General features: G+C 30.8%; 1 protein-coding gene across 1 annotated transcript; it reads left to right on the top strand.

Annotated features, from left to right (window-relative positions):
• Positions 1 to 18,385: 18,385 nt before the first annotated feature.
• On the top strand, positions 18,386 to 24,493 carry LOC112791682 (PH, RCC1 and FYVE domains-containing protein 1-like). The gene is made up of 9 exons (XM_025834606.3): positions 18,386 to 18,895; positions 19,401 to 19,487; positions 19,839 to 19,928; positions 20,009 to 20,095; positions 20,181 to 20,375; positions 21,011 to 23,089; positions 23,419 to 23,565; positions 23,661 to 24,019; positions 24,105 to 24,493. Exons 1-9 carry the CDS (start codon positions 18,809 to 18,811, stop codon positions 24,223 to 24,225), a joined length of 3,252 nt encoding a protein of 1,083 aa, XP_025690391.1. The 5' UTR covers positions 18,386 to 18,808; the 3' UTR covers positions 24,226 to 24,493.
• The last annotated feature ends 442 nt before the right edge of the window (positions 24,494 to 24,935 follow it).

Raw genomic sequence — 24,935 nt, 5'->3', positions numbered from 1 at the left:
GGGGTGGCAGCCAGTTGAAAAATAAGAGAAAATTGGAGGAAAATGTTTTGGTAAATTAAAATTTGAGATGGTTATGTTTTGGAATAACTAAGTGGATTTTTTTATTTAAGTAATTTGTGGAGAGTTTTTTATTTTTTACATGCATTGGACTAGATCTGCAACCTATTACTTACATTGTTTAGATTTTTTATTGTCTTCCTAGCAGTGTTTGAAATAATAATAATAATAATAATAATAATAATAATAATAATAATAATATTGGAATATTTTAAAGTAAGTGTTTCATTAATTGTCAATAATATTTAAGAATAACAAATAACACTTCAATAGTAATAAGTAAGAATCACATTAAAATATAATTGTAATTAAGAAAATAATAATAATAATAATAATAATAATAATAATAATAATAATATAAAATATTTTCATTTATATTTATCATCTAAACAATTTAAAAAAAATGAGAAATTGACTCAGTTGTCTGAAAATAGGATTTGATTACCCTATAGGGCTATATTTCACTATATTTCCATCATTTTAAAAATATTTTCCATTTTTTTTTTACTTTTTATTTCTCCAGAAGAGTAAACTGTAAATGTTGTAAGATATAACAATCAATGAATCAAATCCTGTGAGTTATTTTATAGAGCTTGTTTCTGGATCAGTTCTATATACTAGTAGATGCTTATTGGTTTGAGCATAGAAATATGTGGTATGGAATATTGGAAAAACTTAATTAGAGCGAGAAAAATAAAAATAGTCAGATTCACACAGTTGAGGAATTAAATGTTTTTAAACCCCCACCCCCCACCAAAACAAAGAAAAAAAAATCATATCAAATTTGTCTTTTTATTTAATTTTCCCAAGTAGAGTGTGAGTATGGATCGCGGAGTTACATCAATCATATATAAAAACATTCAAACAAACATGTACAATGGAAATATGGAATAACAATAATCTTACTTATTGATAGGTTTTTGTTTAATTGACAACATGACTTTAGTTTTACATCATCATTCATTTCTTTTGTCTTTTTATCTCTCTTTCTATTAATGGTCAACATAGTAGAAATAATTTATTCTCTTGACAAGACTTTTTAAAAAATGTTTTAAATTACTAAATAAATTATTTTGTTATTATTAATTAAAAATGTCAATATATTAATTGCCTCCATTTTTATTTTATTTAGTATAATCATAAGAATATTTCAGAGAATTTTTAAACAACTATATATAATACTCACCATTATTGATATAAAATTCCCATTTGTAAGTATTATATCTTTAATTCCCTATAGTTTGACAATAATATGTTTAGATATAGATTTTATTTAAATGAAATTTTAAATAAATATTATTTATGTTCGTAGGAGGAAGGAGTACGAATAGTTAACTTTACTCGTGAAAATAATGAATTAGTAATTCAATAATACATATGCATGTAAATTCATATGGGGAAATGCTATTTTCATAATCGATTTATGCAACTCTCATACAAAACATCCGTTTAGGGATGTGGTCTTTTATAGAGGGTTGGAAATAGAGTATTGCAATAAAAGATAGAGATATCATAGTAAGAGTTATGATAATTTTAGTATTTAGTTGGAGAATTTTTTTTTTATATTAATCTTTATATTAGATGTGATTTTTTGTATTTTGGATATTTTTATATTAGTAATATTGTTCTATTCTTGATCATTATTTTTGATGACAATACCGAAAAAAATATGATTGAAATGTAGAAGTTGTTTAATATCTTTTATCTTTCTTTCGGGTCGAAGTTGTAACCTAACAATCGAAAAAAAATTTGAGTTATACGGTTAAATAACTTCTTATGCATATTAATTTTATCAAGTCAATTGTAAATTTCAGCATTTTACTGTAGAGATCAATAATTTGATATTTATAAAATATAAAATTGATTTGATCATATGTTATTAAATTTTAAAAATATAAGTCAACAAGTTATAATTTAAATGATATAGTCTTTTCATATTCATCTAAAGGTCACGAATTTAAGTCTTATTCTTAATTTAAAAAAAATAAAAAATACAAAAAAATATAATTATTAAATTACATAAATGCAAAATGATATATATATATATATATATATAATTTGGCAAATTTGATTATCATTATAATATGACATGATTCAACAGTTGGATTAATGAAATCTAAGGCGTACAAAAATTACTCAACTGTGTAAGCTTGGGTATAAAAGATCTCTCATCTTAAATAAATATAACTCGTAATAATTTGTGCTAAATGTGCGAACAATCATATGAATCCTGGCGTCCTAGTGATAATTACGTTATTTAGTATGTACTAGCAGAAGACCCGTGCGACCACGGGTTGAAAACTTTTGTTCCTTCATTTTGATTTATTTTTTCAGTGTTCTTGGATTGTCATTTTTTACGTTAATAAAAAATACTTTTATTATTTAATTTTTAACTAAATATAATAAATTTATTTATTCTATAACCACTCAATACATAAGTATTTTTTCTAATTTTTTATTGTTTGCATAAATAACATTACTTTTCAGTCTCATGGTTGTTTTTTATTTTTGTTACTAAATTTCCAATGATATTTTTTTTAAACAATGTGAAGAGTTTATGTTTTTTTTTTTATGTGTGAAGCATAAATTTAAAAGTTAAATTTATTATTTTAATTTTTTTAAACACATAAATATGGGAATTAAATTTAAAATTTTATTTTAAATTTTTTTAAACATATAAATTTAACTCTTAGATTTATATTTTAATATTAAAAAATTTTAAATTTACAAATCAAACCATCCAATTGAAAAAATATTTCTTTCAATATAAATCGAACTCTCTAATTTATTCAGTAGTATAAAATCTGATTATCAGATTTTTCTACTTCTCAAAATCTGAAAGTCCAATTTATTACTTAAAATTAACAAAAAAAATAAATTTATATAAAAAAATATATTAATTATCCATTAGTGTAAATTATACACAATTTTTTCCATATCTAAAAAAAATTAACCTCCCCTGACCCCTCGTCTTAGTTTTCAATATATGCAAATTAAATAACCTTTCAAAAGCTATTGATGAACTGCTTGGCATGGAATTTATAATGATATTGATATCATAAATAATAAAATAAATTAAGCATTTTGCATCAAACACTATGCTGTATAATTCTATTACATCTTGCTCTTCTGCTGGCTACATTTGGACAAACTTGTCTTTATGTCATGCATGGACCACTGATCAAAACGGAAAGTTGCCTTTTATGATCATTATTTAATTGATTAATTAAAAGTGTTAAATAATCTTTTTGGTTGGTTTGGAGCCAAGGGATTAACAGTTTAACACATAATACTCTAATAGTATTTTATATTTGGGATTATGAAGGTTTTACTGTTCTTTCTTTAATATATATATATATATATATATATATATATATATATATATATATATATATATATATATATATAAAAGCAACTGGCATCCACCCATTTATTAATTTGTCTGCTGGCTTCATGATAACATTTGAATGTGTAAATCATTTCAAAATGATCGAAAGTTAATTAGATGGAGATTCCAAAGACCCAGCAACACAAAGAATGTGAAATATGTGATATAGTTATTATCCTAAAAATTCTTGTAAGCACTAAATAAAGAAAGTAATCATAAATAATATCTTGAAATCTTAATAATATAATCATTTTAAAGTTTTTCATATATATATATATATATATAGGGCTGGAGGATGTTTAGGATAAAATTAAACATTAAAAAATATGTTGAGATATTATTTTTTTATTAAATAAAATTAAGAGATTTAGAAAATCCGATTGATTTAGAAAATCAAGAGATTTGTATAATTATTAGTTGTCTTCTATGAAAATTGAAGATAAAAAAGATTGTTAGGAAATTTATAAAGATTCAAATTTCAGGTTTTAAATTTAAATAATTGAAGGAGATTCATATAAATTTTTAAAAATAAGATGACAAGATAATTTAAGTTGAAAAATATGATTTGACTCACTTAAAAAACATAGAACTTATCTTTGTGTGTATAGATATTATTAGATATATGAGTAGTGTTATATGTATATTAAAATTAACTATTAAAATTAGTTATCAGTATAAAATATATGTTAGAATATAAATATATATTAAAAATAAATTAAACTACATATATTTATATATAAATATATTAATGACTGATTTTAATATATAAAAAATATTTTTGTAAAAATATATACCACGGAGCAATAAAAACCATGGAACCCGGAGAATATTATTATTCAATTCGTATAAAATAGAAGGAAAAGATAATTAAACACCTTTAATTTACTTGTTTGCCTTTTAATTTTGGATTTTAAGCATTGGTACAATCTTCAAAGATTCCTATATAATAAGAGCTATTGAGCTACCTAGTCTTTTAGAGAGACAAATTAAAGTTGCTTTTGGATAAATAATCTCTTTTAGTCAAGATATGTGCTACTAATCTCTTTTGGTTAGTTTAGCATTGGTTGGACTCAGAGGTAGGTGTCCGTACTACATACTTATATTGTTTTCGTATTTCAGGGATTGTTTATTACTAAATAATGTTAATTTGACATGTTTTAATAATAATAATAATAATAATAATAATAATAATAATAATAATAATAATAATTTTGGAAGCTAATTACCGGGACATGCAGGGATGAAGCCTCAGACAATTAAAGAAAATGATGACACAACTTTTCACATTTTCATACAAATTAAATTAAATATATTTCAGTTTGGTGTTTCAAATCTTTTAATTGAGAAAAATTCAAAAGTTAACAGAATGTATTATTTTTGGTAAATACTTTTAGTTATTAGTCTAATATTTTTTGTTTAATAATTTAATAATATATTTTCAATTCACATATTTAAATATTATTGACTAATTATAGTTCAAAAATAATAAATTTTATAATTTTTTGTTGTTAAATTGTACCTTATATTTATTATTATTATTATTATTATTATTATTATTATTATTATTATTATTATTATTATTATTATTATTATTATTATGTCTTTTGCCCCAGCTACAATTTACTAACTCTACCACGGTTCGATTTTTTCCATCACAAAAAGAATCCTTGTGGGGTTATATTATTACATTCATCGATAGTCAAAAGCTAATGGTTTCAATCATTAAAAGATAAAGAATCTCTTGAATAAGAAATGCCATGAATTTGAGTTGATGATTGATGAAAAAAAAAAAAAACTGGTTTATTTACCTTTTGTTATTTGATAAAGAATAGATAATCATTATTGTAGGAGAATTTGATAATTCGCCACTTTTATATCCTTAATTAATATATATAAAATGTCATTGCATTTTCTTTACATTACTTATGAAGTTATGTATGCCTAATATAATTATGTATATCAGCATATGAACCCTATGTATACTTCACGTCCATTTTTTTTAAGAGAAAATTAAATTACACATATATGATTAAAAAGTATCTCTAATTCTCTATCAAGATTTTGTATTATTAATATACGGTATTTACTAGTTGTTAATTAACTGGTACCATACAAATATTGCTTTATTTGGAATTTAATTATGGCGATGTAATATTAAATAGGAAAGGAGATAATTGGAAGAAACTAAGGTAGACAATAATTTATTTGACGAAATTGTTTCTTCAATTCATATCATTATCATCTACCTAAATTATAGCTTACTAAACCCTAACTTTGGTGAAATTTAGAAGTTGAACTTGAATCATTGATACACTACTCAAGAGCTATATATCAATGCTTAACATGATGAACCAGTGACAGACCAAAAAAAATTTAATAGTGAGAATAAAAATATAATAAAATTTTGGTATAAATTTTTTTTTATTTTTTACAATACCCAATAAGTTAAAGACTAATTCATTATGAATTTGAGTTTCATTTAATAGTCTGTAATTGGCTGGTAATAAATTACTATACATACGAAATGAAATTCAAATCCCAATATTTACTTAAGCAAACGATTAAGCTATCATTTAACTAATCCAAATTGATTTAGATATATTTAAAATTTTAAATAAAAATTATCTATACTTATTAATAGGAACTAAAAATATATATAATCACTTATTATAATATTTAAAATAATCAAAATATAATTTCATACACAGTAGAATATTTAAAATAACAAAAAATAATTTATAATGACTTTTTATTTTTATTTTTAACATGACTAAATATTATTTTTTTATATATTTTTTAAACAATTATTTTATTTTTTATTATCTCATATTTAATTGTCAAATCTACTTATTATAATCTTTATATATGATATAAATAAATTTTTTAACCAAAATAATTACAGTATATTAACATATAAATAATATATTTTTTATCTTAAATAATTTTTAAAAAATTACTAATAATTTAAATTGTATTTAATTAAAAAATTAAATTTTAATTTAATTATCAATTAATTAATTAATATAATAAAATTAATTATAATTTTTGAATTTATTTATTTTTTATTTTTTTATATTAAATTAAATTGAATAAAATATTTTTTAAATATAAAATACAAAAAAATTATTTATATTTTATTTTTTAAATATAAAATACAAAAAAAATATTTATATTTTATTTTAAAATAAATATAATATAATAAGTTATATATATATATATATATATATATAAAAGTGTAAGTATTAGTTTTTTTTGAAAAACCTTTGTGGGGCAAATGTCCCCTCTTCCCAATGCATGCATGGATCCGTCCCTGGATGGAACCGTTCTTTCATACCCTATATTGAGAAGGATTTTTTTCCTTCTCCCTTCTGTATATGATAAAGCACATATCCACGGTTTGTTATAGAGCATTAATTAAGACAATTTGTGAAAAGAATATTTAAAAGATATTTTAAAAATCAGTCTAAATCAATAAAAAATTATCTTATTTTATATTCATTAGTTACCATCAAAGTAAATATATAAGGTTAGATATTAGATTAAATAAAATAATTTTAGATTATTATATCTCTAATATTATTAATTTGTGTGAAGAATGAACTACTATTTTATTTATATCTATAAATTTTATGAACACTGACAAAAATATCCATTAAACAAAAAAATTAATGTTGTATTCATAAAAGATGAGTTCCGTATAACAAAAGTATCAAAATCCTAATTTTTTGTTGACTTTTTAAATAAAATTCTCGATTACCCCTACCCTTTATCTTCTTTATCAAATTTCAAACTTTCATAACCCTTTTTTTTGTTTGAAAAAAAAAAGCTCAACACAACAAATGGAGCATAAAAAGATAACAAACAAAAACAATCAATAACAATTAAAACAAAGCAACCAACGCAAAGAACATTAATAGATATCCTCCTGTCATTTTCGACATTGCCATCAACAACAAAAGGGATCCACACCTAACCATTATTTATAGTTCATAAAGGACTGATGGATAATATCGTCAACCCCTTTTCCTTTATTTTAAAATATCATTATATTCCTTTTTAGCCAAATGTTCTAGATAATTGCACAGAAACACACTATCCACGTCTTACGCTCCTCCTTACTAATTGATAGCTCAGTCCAACTTTGAAAATATTCCTTTAGCGTCCCCGGACACGACCATTTCCTTCCAACAAATAACAACCATGCACACCAAACCTGCCAAAAAAATTCACAACCAAGAAACAAGTGGTGACCATATTCAACACCTTTGTTACATAATAAAGCTATAACTCGCTATATCTTCCGGAATCATTTCCGCATGCAACACCTGCACAAAAGAGTTAGTAGAAAATACACTTTGTTTATCAAAATTCCACACAACTCTATTCTCTCTGTCATAAGCAAGTTTGACCAGTCTTAAAGTTTCTTGCAACTGGCTCACTAAGTCTAAATCCAACTCCCATTTGAATAGCTCTCTCCTCCGTTGGAAGTTCCATCTCCACTATAACCCGTCCTAGAACCCACAATCCCCTATAACGGATCCTCTTTAGTTTGAAACTGAGAAAATCCTCAAAAATTGATCTTTCAGAGAACCGCCACATATCCATACATCCTCCCAGAATCGAGTCTCTCTTCCATCACCAATCTCCATAGACAACCCATTAATCATATTCTGTCTTACTTGTTGATCCTTGAACTGTATATAGCGCATATATCTTTCCATGGCCCCCCAGACAGGTAACACCTGGGATGATAGCATCACATTTAGGTTCAGGTTATTATAAGGGCAAACCATCTTCTTCCATAAGGGACAATCCTCCTTCGAAAAACGCCACCTCCACTTAAATAAAAGGGTTGTGTTATGCACCATGGCATTTCCGATGCCCAACCCACGAAACTTTTTGGGAGCCTACACCACCTCCCACTTGACCATTGCCATACCATTCCTACCATCCTCCTTATTCCATAGAAATATTCTCTGTAAGGAAATTAGTTTCTCTGCAACAGCCTTTGGCATTTTATATAAACTTAAATAATAGACAGGGAGGCTGTTCAATACAGATTTAATAAGCACCAACTTATCGGCTTTATTGAGAACCTTGGCTTTCCATATGCTAAGCTTCTCCTCTACTTTTTCTACAATGGACTTCCAAGTCTTTACCAACCTCGGGTTCGCTCCTAACGGGATCCCCAAATATTTCACTGGAAGAAAGGTTACCTTACAGCCCAACGCGCGACACATATGTTGTACCCACTTATCATCACACTTAATTAGAATCAAGCTAGATTTTTTAAAATTAATACTCAGCCCCAACATTAGCTCAAAATGACAAAGGATCCTCCTGTAATTCTTAATGGTCTCTTCCTCTGGGGGACAAAACAGAACAGTATCGTCCACAAACTGAAGATATGATAACTCAATATGATCTCTACCCACCAGTAACGACGATATGCGCCCGTTTCTTACCGCCTCCCCAAACATTCTATGTAGAACATCAACGACAAGTGCAAACAAAAATGGAGACAATGGATCACCCTGTCGCAGACCCCTTTCCATCTTAAATGGCTTAGATAGCGAGTCGTTTATCAATACTGACATAGAACACGTTCTTACACACTCTATAACCTAACTCCTCCATCTTCGTCCAAAACCCATATTTTGCAACACAAGGTCTACAAAGCTCCATTTGACTCTATCATATGCTTTCTGGAAGTCTAGCATTATTATCATCGCTTCCTTCTTCCTCAATTTAATCCATTGAACAGTTTTGCATGCGATAAGATCCCCATCATGAATCTTCTGCCCCTTGAGGCCTTGACAAAAGCACTCTGTGTCTCACCTACTAGACGTGACATTATTTCTTGCATCCTCCTAACCAACATTTTTGAACTGACTTTATACACACAATCTACCATGTTGATCGGTCTTAGATCTTTTATTTCCTTTGCACTAGTAAACTTAGGGGGCCAATGCCACCCAAGTGAGATTAGCATCCACCGGTAACTTGGAAGTCGGGAAAAAATTTGACATCGCTGCCGTACATTCAGAGCCAATTTCAGCCCAACACCTTTTTATGAAGTTCATATTGTATCCATCACTTCCTGGAGTCTTGGATGATTTACAATCCCACACTACTTCTCTAACTTTCTCAGGAGTTGGTTGCACCTCCAAAGCCGAAGCATCCTCTTCACCAATCATTTCCACTAGACCGTCCCTGAACCATACCAAAGAAGACTCTTCCTGATGATACAAGTTCTTATAAAAGTTCCTAATCACAATCTTAATTCTAACTTGATTCCTTATCAATCTTCTATTAATGAGTAGCGTATCAATCCTATTGTTTCTCCTTCTCGCAAAAGCTAAGTTGTGGAAGTACCTTGTGTTCTTATCAATGTCCATCACATGTCTAGAGCACGATATCTGCTTCTAATGTGGTTCCTTCCTTACATACCATTTCTCACAGCAAACCACAAGCGCCATTCTTCTTACCTCCACTGTTCCATCATAAACACCATCGCCCAAAATGTCATCAATCTTCTTAATATCTTCCTCAAACTTCATGATTTTTTTTGCCCATGTCACAAAAATGATGTTTATGCCATCGTCCCAGAAGAACTGTCAAGGCCTTCAATTTATCTGTGAATTACGCCTCACCTAGTCCTTTCCATTCCTCTTTGACCATCCTTAGGAAACCTTCATGTGTAAACCACGAGTCAAGACTTCGGAACAGCCTCGGCCCATATCTTTGCCTCTTATCTTCTACTATAATAGGACAGTGATCAGACGACCCTTTGGACCACCTCGTAACCGAGTCTCTGGAAACTTCTCAAGCCATTCTAGGCTAACCAGTACCCTATTGATACGGCTGCAGTATCGACCTCTGAACCATGTAAACTTGCGGTCAGTAATTGGCAAGTCCACCACACCCATATCATGTATCCGATTCTTGAAGTCTTCGGCTGACAAGGATAAACTATCAGTGCCTCGTCTTTCTTCCATTTATGCAATCTCATTAAAGTCCCTATGAAGCAATAGGGAACCTGGCATAACCCAGCTATGTAACTCAACTCCTCCCACACAAAAAGCTTCTCATCTCTAACATGTGCACCATAAACCAAAATAAAAGCATAATTAAACTTATTCTTCAATAACTCTCTTTTGACACATAACCATCTGTCCCTTTTATAACTATTTCTTATTTTAAAAATTTCATCATCCCATATTAACAACAACCCACTAGATGCACCATCAGATTCAACATAGTCCCACCCTACACAACTATTTCCCAAATTTTTGGTATATCAAATTTAGTCACTAACTGTCTTTTAGTCTCCTCCAAACCTAACATATTTAATCTATATTTTCTCTTTAGGTCCTTTACCATCTTTAACTTTCTATCACCCCTCAATCTTCTAACATTCCAAGAACTAAAAATTATTTTAATAAATTATTACACACCTTTTTATGAGTTTTGGTATGCTCCATCTAACTTTTGCCTTCTGTTTTGCCAACCTTCTTTTCAGAGAAATTTCTTCATTCTGTTGTTGGAGAATAGTCATAATGTCATCTTATGCGTTATATAGCTCTGCTCCTGACTCCCTTGCTAAATCTCAAGTCCTTTTGTTTTCTAACAGTTGTTTATCCAATGTTAAACCCTCATTGTCATTGGCTTCATCCTCGTTGACATGTGTTGTGCCCCTTATAGTGTCATCATCATCGTAGCCATCTCTGCCATTTAGTACCGGTATATTTCTGTCACTAACCACTTCTATTAGCAGCCCTATATTGCCAATTTCTTGACTAACACCGCCATTATGCTCAGAGTCATCACCATCACCGTGTCCGTTATTAGATCCCTTTTTTGCGCTTTCCTCCCCTTGAAGCCCAATAGCCCCTCTATCACATTTTAATCCTCTGCAACCCTCCGCCTCCACCACCCGTCTCCCTCTCCCAGCCTCCTTAACCCCCATCATATGCCAATTCCGATGCATCTATGAAGGATTGAGATTCGTCTTCTTCCCGGATCAACTGCGACGTCAACCTTCCCTCACCACCACTGTTTGCTGAGCCAGCGCCCCCCAACTTATGTAATGGCCATCGTGACGTCACTATACCAGCCACCGCAAGATGTTTTTCTCCAGGGTATGTTTGTGCTTCTCCCAGCCTTGAGACCGCATCCCCAATTCACGAAGATCCCTATGCATGGAGGCATCATTGTTCTTTGCGACTCTCCCATGATAAATCATGCTCACCTGACCCGCTTGCTTGACGACCCGCCCAGGACAGGCGCGATCCAGTTGCCTCAATCCTAGCCCAGTACACCCTTCCGCAGCAGCAACTTGATTAAGTGCTTTGGAACTTGGGCCTTCATGGCCAAACACGTTATTGCTGCCTCCTTTTCCATTGGTGAGCCTTATTTTAGGTTCAACCCAATTAATATTTGCAACGTATATACCCAACCCATTAGATTTACAACCATAATCCCAGGAAATAGTTTGTTCAGAATTCACTTTATTACTCACCTCATATCTTATTAAATCTGTCATACCTTCAATACCACCATTATTAGGATGATACGTTACCAATTTCATTTGATTGAGTCTTAAATATTCATAACCCCACTCGTTCAAAATTATTTCCGAATTTACCAATCTACCCTCTTCTTCAACCTCCTCCTGCAACACCTCGATTACCACTTTCGTTGCCTGATCTGCACTTTCTGTCAAATTTGTTGGCCTTTGCGACAATATACCTACATCATCACAAACCCTTGTAGATATGATCTTATGGTGATCTCATCTTTCCTCATCATCTCCTACAATATCCAACTTACAATTTACTCCATATATTTCGCGTCCCACCTCTTTCCCCAAAACGTCAAATCCGCTAGTGCCTACTGTGACGTGGACTCATTCATTGATCACGTCCATCACATAAGTATTGATTTCTACACAGCTGATACTAAAGGAAGTGCACGATTTCGTCACGTTATCACACCCAACCACCTCTCCCTATTGACTCCCTATTATGTTGAAAGTATTCACAGACTATGCATGTAATGGAACCCCAAAGCATTATAGTTACACTCTTCGAGTTTCACTTTTCTCCGACTCGTCCCACCTCCATACACTATGAAATTAAACAACTGTATTAGGCTATTCATTTTGAATGTGTAAGTCTCTTCTGCATTCAATAGATTGTCAAAGGTCAACAGAGTTTTATATGCTCCCATTTCGCAGACCTGAAAGATGCTGGTGGTAGTGAGAATTGCGAAAGTTTTGGAAAGATAATAAAAGGTGGGGGTAATTTAAGAATTTTATTAAAAACTAAATAAAAATTTAAGGTTTAGGTACTTTTGTCACACGAAATCCATCTTTTATGGATATAATGTTAATTTTTTTGTTTGATGGATACTTTTGTCAATGCTTGCAAAGTTCATGGATATAAATAGTAGTTTATTCTTTATGTGAAAGTTTTGAATTTGATTGATTTTTGTACCTGCTTTCTTTTTTCCTTTATTTATCTTATGCTATTTTTTAACTTTTGAGATTTATCAAGTATCGAATTTTAGATTTTTTGAATATAAAATTTTAATACGATGTTATAAAATTATTTATCCCAAAAATTTAAATCAATAAAAAAATAATATAAATAGTTATATATTTAACATATTTAAACATATAAAAGCTACTATATTATTAGAATTAAAACTGGCGCAGTGAATGTTTAATTAGGGTTATCCTATGGTTAGAAATGAAAAATAATATATCTTTAATAAACTTATTTTATTGGTAACTAAGGAGAAGTGAATACTTAGCTTTAACATTTTCAACTTTCAAGAAACTATAACTAAAGTCAAACTAGTTCCGCCGCTTTCTTTGAAAGGAAGGGTTTAAATTTGAAAATGATATACATAGAAATGCAATTTAATTAACCATAAGGAAGGGTTTTCACTTTCAGTTAATTGCTTAGGAACGACATACTAACTTTTTCCTAACCTCTATATAGTGTATAGACATCAATTCAAGCAACTTACCCCTTAATTATTATATGGATATTCTACTTTTTGGATCTTTTTACTATAAAACAAAAAAAATTATTCAAACTTTAATTTTTGAGATATATTTTTTTATATATTTGAGCCAAATTTGTTGTACTTTCGACGAATCTCATTATATTAATAAGATTCGTCATAAATCTAGATTTTATATAAAGTTCGTCATATTTCGATGAATTTCACATTGAATTCGCCCAAATATAAAATGTCTTAGGAGGAGTATCTGATTTTTTATAATTTATTTCACCTTTTTAATTTTTTTCATTCTTATTTTCTTTTCTGTTGTCAAGGTTATTTCTTTGGATATTGTTAAAGTTTTTTATCGCTTTAGTTAGATCAAATAATTATTCTGTTGTTTTATTTTTTTAATTAGTTTGTAGTTATTATGTTTCTCATTTTTTTATGTTTTCGTTTCACATTTTTATTATGTTCGCTTTCACTCTCTTGTATTTTGTCAAGATTAACTCTTTGGACATGCCAATTTAAAATAATTCTGTTCTTATATTTATCTTTTAGCAAATAAAGGCGTGCATGTTTATTTTCTCAATGATGTAGTGTATGTAGGTTAATTTTATTATTGTAGTAGCTAGCTAGCTAGGTTGGGGGTTGCAGTTTGCACCTGCAAACTATAAATAAGTTGAAAAATGTGGGCAATATAGAAATTATTATTTAGGGTTAACGTACACACCAAATGTCTCTTTAAAGTTTTCTTTTAAATTTAATTTACTATTGCTTGTGCCAAAGAATGTTCGTTCCTTCTTTGAATCATATTGAAGTTATTTGTATTACTTATTGCTTAAGGCAAGTTCAATTTGATTGAATGTCTGCAAGCAAAAACAGAGTCCGACAATTACGTTTTTTTTTTCTCATTAGTAACTTTTACTCCTTCAATAAATTAAAGGATGCTTGTGGAATTTAATCATACTATTATATATATATATATATATATATATATATATATAATTTGATACAAAATTTATCATAAATATGCCAGGTATAGTTAATTATTATTACCCTATTAAATAATTTGCAGATTTATCGGGTGAATTATTATTAGCGTGAGTTGTCAAAAAAAATAAATAGGCAACTATCCATAATCCAGATAATAACTAGCTAAATAGTCAATAATAATGAATAATATCATATCACATATATAGCATTTACGATGAATATTATGGTGCCTAAAAAGTAGTGTCTATTTATTAAAAATTAAAAATTAATATTTAATTTAAAAAAAATTAAAATAAATTATTTTTAAAAAATTAAAATTTAACACAAAAAATAAATTAGACAAAAATTAAATAACAATTGATAAGCATCCTAGAATTCATCAACATTTACCTTCAATATATTTTGTTGTTGCCTATTTTCTCCCTTGGAATATATTAGTATTTAACCATTTCTATAGAGTACCTACAGTATGGCATTGACTGAGGACAATCACCTATATCATTCTGTTTCCAAAAGGGACAGGTTGACCCTGTGATTCTGTGAATAAATAATTAATTCCACATATAGATATTTGCTCATAATTTTAATTTATTTTATTTTATTCAGAGTTTTTTTTTTTTTTTTAAAGAAAGGTAAAGGGTCTAGTAATGTCCTTTGCATGAAGGACATGACAATGAATTACAATTCACTGTGAAAAAGAAGGATAGGAAACATGTAAACAAGTAAAGAGAATCTGCAATGTGACCAGGTTGATGTTATATATAGAAAGGAATTTAGCAAAAAAATAAAAGCAGCCCCCCTCCTTTTCCTTTTTTTTTTTTTACTGTTTTGTGGATGTGAGATTTTTTAAAGGACTAAAAGATACACATACTCATTTATTGATTTTTCAAATTTCAAATGTGAAAAAAAAACACAAAAGATGTGGAAAAAGAGAAGAACAATAACCAGAAAACTATAATTTTTATTTAATTTCGGTGTAACCAAAGTATTTAATAATTAATTTTATTTATAAATAAATTTATAAGCATTATAAATTTTTATAGATAAAAATGATGATATATATAAATAAAAGTAAAACAAAGAAAAAAAGGACCAAAATCTCAGCAAAGGTCAAGATGAACTGTCCATGGGACCTACATGGTAGACAAAACTGGCAGAGTTAATATGACTTTAGTGAACCTAACTTTGGAAGGAAATGATAATAATAAAAAAAAAGTCAATCTAATCTCTCTTGCATAGATGATAGATCTGTATTTCATTCTCAAGTTTCAACTACCTAGCTACAATTCTACCATTTTCCTGTGCTTTTTATTTGTAAACTATCATTTTCTCTCTCTCATTTCTCAATTGGATCATGCTATAATATATATTTTACTAAAACAGTACTATACTACAATACAAGGACCATTGAGTAGGTATTTTACTTGTTAATCGGAAGCAATAATTGGAACAAGAATCCTAAGTCACATTTTTTCTAGAGGCCCTTTTATAAACTTAGCAATTAGCATAGTCAATTAAAAGGTGATATAGCCCACCATTTGGACACTAATTTTGCCATGCTAATGAGATTTACAGTAGGCAAATCTTATATTGCAGGCTCGTTTGTTTGCGTTTTCAAGATAAATAAAATATATATTTAAAAAAAATAAGTGCTCATTTTATTGTTTAAAAGTCAGTTTTTTTTTTAAAAGAAAGAAACTTGTTTATGCTAAAAGCAAAATCAATTGAAGAAGGAAAAAAAACTGTAAAAATATTAAATTATCAATTTATTTTCATATATTTTTCCTTAAAAGTATCTATTTAAAAGTATAAAAATCCTAACACAATTAGTATATTCTATTAAAAATTTATGTAACTATTTGATTTTATACCAACAAGTAAATATATAATAAAATAATTATACTTTTTAATTTTTTAAATATCATGTTGTGTAAAATATTTTTTTCCTTGTGACATTAATTGTAATTGGAAAAGTATAGAAAATTAAGAATTGGATAACTCAATTAATAATTATTAATTTAAATTATTTTTTAAATTTAAAATTTAATTAATTGACATTAATGATATTTTTTAATTAAAACTTATCATACTTTATTTTCACTTCCACTTATCATTCATCACACAAAATCACAAATCCTAATTCCTCTTCTCAATGCCTACGCTATCGTGGTTTCATCGTGCCACACTGCCACTGTAGCGCTACCGTTGCACCGTTCTCGCTTGTGATCATCGTCGGTCGTCCTTGCATCCTTTTTCGTCACCTCATCTGCTGTTCGCGTAGGAAAGACAGCTACCATCACGCTTTTACTTTACCCACTTTACTTCCCATCGTGAATCGTCCGTGCAGCACTCGCACCCACTCCGCTACCCGACGCATCCTCGTCGATTGCGACTCCCCATTGCTCCCCACTTGCACCCTACGGTTCTCCATCCGTCGCGACGCAACCACCACCAGGCCCTCATTCGCGACGCGTGATCAACTACTCCGATCCGTGGCGACTCCTCCACTCGCAATGCGTGGTCTTTGTGGCTTCCTTCTCACAACGCACCACCGCGAGTCCCCCACCGTCCATGCAACGCTGTCCAAGACATCGTCGCCGGCCACCATGCGGCTCTTCTTCTCCTCCTCCTATTTGGTTTTGAATGATTCTTTTTAACTAGTTTTTTATGTTTTTTCCCCTAAATTTCGAAGGATTCTTTTTATTAGTTTTAGATGATTCTTTTGGATGATTCTTTTTTCTATGTTTCTTATGTTTTTTTCTTAGGATTTAGATGATTCTTTTTTCTATATTTTGTATGTTTTTTTTCTTTAAGATTTTGATGATTCTTTATCTTATGTTTTGGTATTTTTGTTTTTTAGAGTTTCAAATTTTTTTTTGAAAGAGAAATCAGAATTTGCGTAATAAATAATAAAATATGAATTAAAGTAATAAAAAGTAATTAATAATTATTAGTTTTGTATCTTTAAAAAAGTAAATTTAAATAATCACTAATTAATAATAATTAATTAATATAAAATACAATTTAAAAAATATTTGTTGACTTGTTATTTGTTAGACCCTATAGTTTTTTAGTGAGATTGTATTTAATTTTATATAAAAATATTTATATATTTATATCATATTAAAATAAATAATTATTTATATAAAATATTTTCTGTTTTAATTTATGATTTGAAGAAAAAATAGCCCTCTTAATTACACAAACAAGTGCCGGATTCTCTTGTCCCTAGAAAGACCATTATTATCTAAATTCACTGCTGATTGGTCAAATTGATAAGAAAAGATAATAATTTCTCCTTTTTATGAACTCTTGCTAATTGGAATCCACCTTTGGAACAAATTAAAGGTAGGTCCCCCCTCCCTCCTCCCCGTCCTTCTGCCATGGTGAAAATAAAAAGTGGCCAATGCCAAAAAATGGAATGCATGTACATTAAGGAAAATTGGACTGTTTCTGCATCACATGATTATTAGTATTAAACTATTGTATGTATTATATTAAATGTGATTCACTGTATATAAGTTTTAACCCTCCCCAGTTCCCACCATAAAAAATAAATATTTGTGACATTTAAAAATTCAAAATTCAAAAAACATCACATTTGTAAATTGTAATGTACGAGCAGTACCACAAAAGTTTATAGGTCCTGTAATTACGGTTTGACCCCCCTTCCCTTAACCTTTTGTGAGAAAGACAAGAAAGAGTGAGCTTTGCCCAAAAGAAGAAAATGGCATCTTGTTACTGCTATGCTATGCATAATGCATGATTGTAGGGTGTAATATTAGTATTTATGATGATAAATGGGAAAATAAATAAATGAAATAAAAACAAGTAAGAAAAAGGCAAGATATATAAGGACAATAAATGAGATGTGGTAAGAATAATAGTGTGTGTTAGTGTTACTGCTTCCACCTCTTTTCTTCTTTTTTATACAAGAAAATGGTGTACACGTGCATATGGTTTTAAGTTCTCAGTTTCATAGGCCCCTCTCTTCTTTTTCTCTCTCAAAAATGGCACGAATTTCCAAGTGAACACACAGTGAATCAATGGAAGAACCAAACAGATTCAACTGTTAAGTTAATAAAGCTAAGAGAAAAAAAAGAAGAAAAGAAACCTCTCTTCTTCTCTTCTCTTCTTCTTCTTCTTCCAACTCTGTCTATGCTCTCTTCTATTCTGTTCTGACTTTGTATGTTCATACACTTCACTCTTAACACAACAGAGAGAGAGAGAGAGAGAGATTATTATATTCTGTTCTCTGCATTCTCATAGGAGTCATTTTTGGTGCAAACTAATGATAAGGTTTCAGTTTCTTCACTTCTGTTTCCGTTGTCTTCTGCCATTCATTCTTCTTCTTTAATGAAACTAACTGCAACAACAACAACAACCATGACAATGGAAGAAGACTCCTTAGCTGCACTTCCATTTGACAGAGCTGTTGAACAGGTTCAATTTCCTCTCTACACTTCAAAGTTTAGAAATTTTTTTCTTTCAATTTTGAATTCCTCATTTTCCTTTCTGGCAATGCCATTGGCTGAGTTTATGATATCACTTCTGATTATTCCAGTTTTAGTTTCAATTTTGAATACTATATAGGATTGGGAATTAATCATCTTTTCTGTTTACATCAATTTTCTTACAACATAAGAATCCATTGAGGCATGTTAATGTTCTTTCAAAAACCAGAATTCTTTCTTCTCTCTCCTCTCTCTCATTTTAGTGTATATATATATATATATATATATATATGCACACATTCCCATGTCAGTGTGGATCATCATGAAAGGTAGACTTTAATGTTTGTTCTTTGGAATTGCCAATGTGAATGATATTTTATTTTTGTTTTTTCGGTATTTCCTTTGTGCAATAGTTTCTACTGTTTGTTTACCTTCCTTTCTGACAAACTTCAAAATTGTTTTTTTTTCCTTTTTCTTAATTAATTTCTGTTCAGGCAATTGTATCTATAAAGAAAGGTGCATATTTACTAAAGTGTGGTCGCAGAGGAAAACCAAAGCTCTGCCCTTTCAGACTTTCCCCGGTAATAGGCATATTTGTGATGACACATTATTTCAATAATTTCTTTGCTTCTTCTGATAATTTCTTAATGATATGTGGCCTATGATTTTCATTACATTCTCTTCTTCAAATTTGTTATATAAACATTAAATTTAGAGGTTTCGAAATTTTCCCCCTGTTAGATTCTCAATGGTCTCACCTAGTGATTGAAACTTGAATTTGTTGTTTGTTATTGTTTTTTATTTTTACTGTTAACTACTAATCCATAATGCTATCTTCAAATAAAGCTCTACTTTGATCTGGAAATACTACTATCTATGAAGTTTCTTTAACTATGATGAAGATGTTAACATGTCTTCTCCCCTGATTATAGGATGAGAGGAATTTGATTTGGTACTCAGGGCAGCAGGAAAAGCATTTGCGATTGAGTTCGGTTTCGAAGATTATTCAAGGGCAGGGAAATGTATGTAACAAAAACATCCATGAATTTTCCAGATGAACCTGAAGTTTTGGTCTAATAATACAACACTAATCCTTTTTCAGATAAGGTGCCAAAGGCAAAATGAAGCTGAAAAGGAGTGCCATTCATTTTCACTAATCTATGCTGACAGCGAACACTCTCTTGATCTGGTAATATTTGTGACTAGCACATTGCATATAACTGTATTTGTTTTCTTATATCCATATATCATTTATTTATTTTTGTTAAATGTAGATATGCAAGGACAAAGCACAGGCTACTACTTGGTTTGTTGGATTGAGAGCTGTGATTTCTCGGTGCCAGCATCCTCGACCTTTCAGTAGTTTAAGAAGCTGCAAAGGGGTTCAGAGTTGTGTCAGTAGTCCGGCCGGAATATTACGAAGAAAGAAAAATCTTGGCCTCCTGGATGATACCTCCCAATTTGCTCAGGTTATAGACATATTCCATGTATCTATCCTAGCTTTTTATAAAGATTTGAGAAATTAATCTCAATTGCTGGTTGATAATTTTGAGTTCCATATACAGAAAATTATAATCCTAGTTTTTATTCTTATATAATAAAACTAAGACATGCTGCTTTTCGCAGTTATGTTTGACATGCAACAAATTATTAGTCTTTAATGTACCGACATGGTGGAAAATTTCCTTTCACCTTGTTGAATGGTTTGGTAGCCTGTTATACTCTCGGTTCCTTTCACATTTGGTGCTTCTTCCATATCTTGAAAATAAATGAATGTGAAACAGAATTTATTTTTGGAGTGATTGGATTATAGTTTAGATAGAAAATTAGGAGAATCAATGTGGAATTGAATGGTATATTTCAGACAGATTAGAATATAGAAGAAATGAATCAGATAAAAGAGAAGAATATAATTAGGAAGAAGAGAGTTCTAAGGCATTTTACAAATTCCATAATGAATGTTATAATACCTAACTCCTATTTAAACTATTTCTATTAATGTCTAATATCTAAGTCTATTTCTAAGTCCAATTATGCTCATTACAAAATGTATAATTTTCATAGAAGACTGAATGTGACTTTCACTTTTGATTTCATTTTGAAGGTACATAGTGTATGCGCAAGTCCCACTTTGTCACTCTCAGAAAGGTGTTTTTCTGATGGCTTATCATATACATCTGACAAGTTTTATCCATCAACACCTTTCCTTTCCAGTGCAAATGACATGATTGATAATTCTGTCCCAAGTTCTCCATATATTGATCCAGATACTCCTATTAAGATCGAAACAACACGTCTCAACAAGGAGCACAAGAATTTGTCCTGCAGGTCTATGTTGAACCCCGCCACACCACTCATAAGAAACAACAATGCATTGAAGGATGTAATGGTTTGGGGTGGAGGGATTGGAGGTCTTGTAGGGATTGTAAATGAAAGGTTTGTGAACCAAGATGGAATATATTCTTTAGTTCCAAAGTTGCTAGAATCCACTATGATGTTAGATGTACAAAATATAGCTTTAGGAGGAAAACATGCTGCCTTGGTAACAAAAGAAGGGGAAGTGTTTTGTTGGGGTCAAGGGAAGTGGGGAAGGTTGGGGCAAAAAATTGATATAGACACTAGCTCCCCGAAAATAGTCGATTCTCTTAATGGTGTTCATATAAAACAGGTAACCTGTGGTGAGTATCATACATGTGCTTTGACAGATTCTGGTGAAGTATATGCATGGGGGAATGATGTTTGTTGTTCGGATTTGGTTAATGAAGGCCGGATAAAAAATCAATGGATACCACATAAACTTTCAGGTCCATTAGATGGTATTAGCATTTCAAGCATTGCTTGTGGAGAATGGCACACTGCCATTGTCTCTAGCTGTGGAAAATTATTTACATATGGAGATGGTACCTTCGGAGTTCTTGGCCATGGCAATCTTCAGAGCTGTTCTCGACCAAAACATGTTGAGTCTCTTAGTGGTCTAAAGGTGAGGTCTGTTGCTTGTGGTTCATGGCATACAGCTGCAATTGTGGAAGTCATGGTTGATCACTTTCGGTATAATACTCCTACAGGCAAGTTGTTTACTTGGGGAGATGCAGATGAAGGGAGGCTTGGTCATGCAGATAATGGAAACAAGCTTGTGCCGACTTGTGTTTCGCAACTCGTTGACTATGATTTTGTTCAAGTAAGTTGTGGAAGAATGTTGACTGTAGCACTTACTAATATGGGGAAGGTATTTGCAATGGGAAGCGCGAGATATGGACAGCTCGGAAATCCTCACGCCAGAGATAGAGCAGTAATGGTTGAAGGACAGCTTAAACAAGAGTTTGTTAAAGTGATTTCGGCTGGTTCATATCATGTTGCTGTTTTGACTTCGGCCGGGAGTGTCTATACATGGGGCAAAGGTGAAAATGGTCAACTTGGACTAGGTGATGCCGAAGACAGGTACACGCCTTCTTTTGTTGAGGCTCTAAGAGACAGGCAAGTAGAAACAATAACTTGTGGATCAAGTTTCACGGCTGCAATCTGTTTGCACAGACCGATTTCTATTAGTGACCAGTCAGCTTGTAGTGGGTGTAGGCTGCCGTTTGGATTCACAAGGAAGAAGCATAACTGTTATGATTGTGGCCTTCATTTCTGCCGCGCTTGTAGTAGTAAAAAGGTTATAAATGCTTCTCTAGCCCCGAGTAAGAGCAAGGCCTTTCGAGTTTGTGATCAGTGCTATGATAGAAGGCAAGGAAGTACACATTCAGCAGTGGCTTTGAAGTCTAGAAATTGCAACTCCCAGCAGCTGCACAGACTTCCTGATCTGACTGAAGATAGAGGAGAGACAACTATGGCACAGGGTCCTCTCTTGACGCTCGGCCAATCATGTTATAGGAAAAGCATGCCCAGTGGAAGAAAGGACTGGAAAAACCAACAAGAGAGCCAGCAGCATTTAGAAGATAGTTCTTCTTCTATGTTAGGTGGGATGCCCCAATGGGGGCAAGTTCCATGCCCTGCCCAATTTAGAATCAATTGTAAAGAAAATTTGGCTGGGCATGTTTCTTCGTCGAAAAATAAAGTAGCTACTGTTGCCCCACCAAATATAGAATCTCCGGCGGCAGCATTCAACTTCTCTAGTGCAGAGTCAGATACAACAAAGTCTGATAAGATGCTCATTGAAGAAGTTCAGAGGCTGAGAGCTGAGGTAACTTTTGTTTCAATGTTGTACATGCTGCATTTGTGACAAAGAAACAGTTATTATCCTGCTTAGATTTCTATAAATGAATATATTCCTGTATGGATCTCCAGCATTCAATTTTAATTCAAATTTGTAGAATTTGTCTTCGCATTTTCCGTTAGGATAACTGGTGAGCATTTAGCCCTTTAGGTTGCTTCATTTCATTCCTCTCATTCTGATTTTCCTATATCTGAGTAGCAAATTAACCAGTGCTGTTCACTTGCGTATTTAAAAAAACATCTGACTGCATTTAATGTGTTCTCTTATGCATGCTATTATTTCATTTCTTTTGATAGTTAAAGAGACTTGAAGAACAGTGTGAACTCAAAAACCATAAGATACAAGAGTGCCAACAGAAAATTGAGGAGAGTTGGTTTGTAGCAAAGGAGGAAGCTGCTAAGTCCAAAGCAGCAAAAGAGGTCATAAAAGCTTTGGCTTTAAGGGTAAGTTTTCTTATATTGTTTTTGTTACAAGAAACATATGTTGTAGTAGTCCTTATGATATGGCCTTAACATTATATTAATTATCACCACTGCAGCTTCATACAATATCAGGAAAAGAGAATGCTGGACAAGAAGGACAAGTTGGGATACATGATTGCATGTCTAATTTGGCACCCATACATATAGATATGAATAGTCCTAGGGATGGCAACATGGACAGTCTATCTAATTCCCCTATAGTATTCTCAGACACATTGAAATCAAAACTTGGGAGAAACATGTTACTCAAGAATGATAGAGTGACGGAAAATTCTAGCGTCGCTAAACCACAGTCACAGCAAGACAATACTGACAGCATGAAGGTTGAATGGGTAGAACAGTATGAGCCTGGTGTTTACATCACATTCACAACCTTGCCATGTGGGAAAAAGGGCCTTAAAAGGGTCAGATTCAGGTAATGCCTATTCCATGCTTCTTGTTAGCCAAAATATATCTAAACAATATGTTTTCTGAATCTGCATTACATGCATAATTCACAGCCGGAAACGATTCTCGGAGAAGGAAGCAGAACGGTGGTGGGAAGAGAATCAATGCAGAGTGTACCATAAATATGAGATTGAAGGGTGTATAAACAATAGCCAAAGTCAGGTGAAAGGCTAATTTTTGGTTTGCCATTCATCTCTTGAAGTTTTTGGTTTCACTATTATTCTTGGTAGTGGAGAGCAGGTTCTTAGATATGAGCAGAAGCTTATTAATTATTACTATTACTGCAAAGAAAATATCAAAGTCTATCTTGCATGTATAATCATGCTTTGATGATTATCAATCATCATGGGGCATTCTATATATCCTATTGTACAGCTATAAATAACAGAATGTCCCCGGATTTTCTTACTATTCAATTTATAAAAGCTCTTTCAATTTTCAATGTTTTTTTTTTCTGCTCATTTTTCATCCGCAGTTAGCTCATTGTTGAAGATCACTTCTAATCATTCCATTAACAATTTTTTTCAAAGATTGATGTTGTAAAATGTTAATTGATAACATATATAATACCTGATATATTTAATTAGATATTAACCAAATATGTTTATCAAAATTTATTAATTTAGTCATTTTTCTAATTATAAAAATCTTATTCCTAATATGACCTAGTGACTAAATTGATAGATTTTCGTAAACATATTTAGTCAATGTTTAATTGAACATGTTATATGTCATGTATGTTATTAGTTAATATTTCACATCACCAATTCGTTGACGAAAATTGTGAGTCGAATAATTAAAAGACAGATATTATTAATTTGTAGTACTAATTTGATTAAAAAAAATTTTTCGTGACGAATTTAAAAAATATCTTATCTGAAACT

The sequence above is a fragment of the Arachis hypogaea genome, chromosome 3 (assembly GCF_003086295.3).
Source record: "Arachis hypogaea cultivar Tifrunner chromosome 3, arahy.Tifrunner.gnm2.J5K5, whole genome shotgun sequence".
Taxonomy (NCBI): Eukaryota; Viridiplantae; Streptophyta; class Magnoliopsida; order Fabales; family Fabaceae; genus Arachis; species Arachis hypogaea.
The sequence above is the reverse complement of the archived record's forward strand: the minus strand, read 5'-3'. Positions and strand labels throughout refer to the sequence as shown.

Bases quoted from the DNA above. Each gene is read 5' to 3' on its own strand.
- LOC112791682 (XM_025834606.3), top strand. From the start codon at position 18,809: ATGAAACTAACTGCAACAACAACAACAACCATGACAATGGAAGAAGAC. The intron at 19,488-19,838 runs GTAATAGGCATA...CCCTGATTATAG, and splicing joins GCCCTTTCAGACTTTCCCCG to GATGAGAGGAATTTGATTTG. The intron at 20,376-21,010 runs GTTATAGACATA...TTCATTTTGAAG, and splicing joins ATACCTCCCAATTTGCTCAG to GTACATAGTGTATGCGCAAG.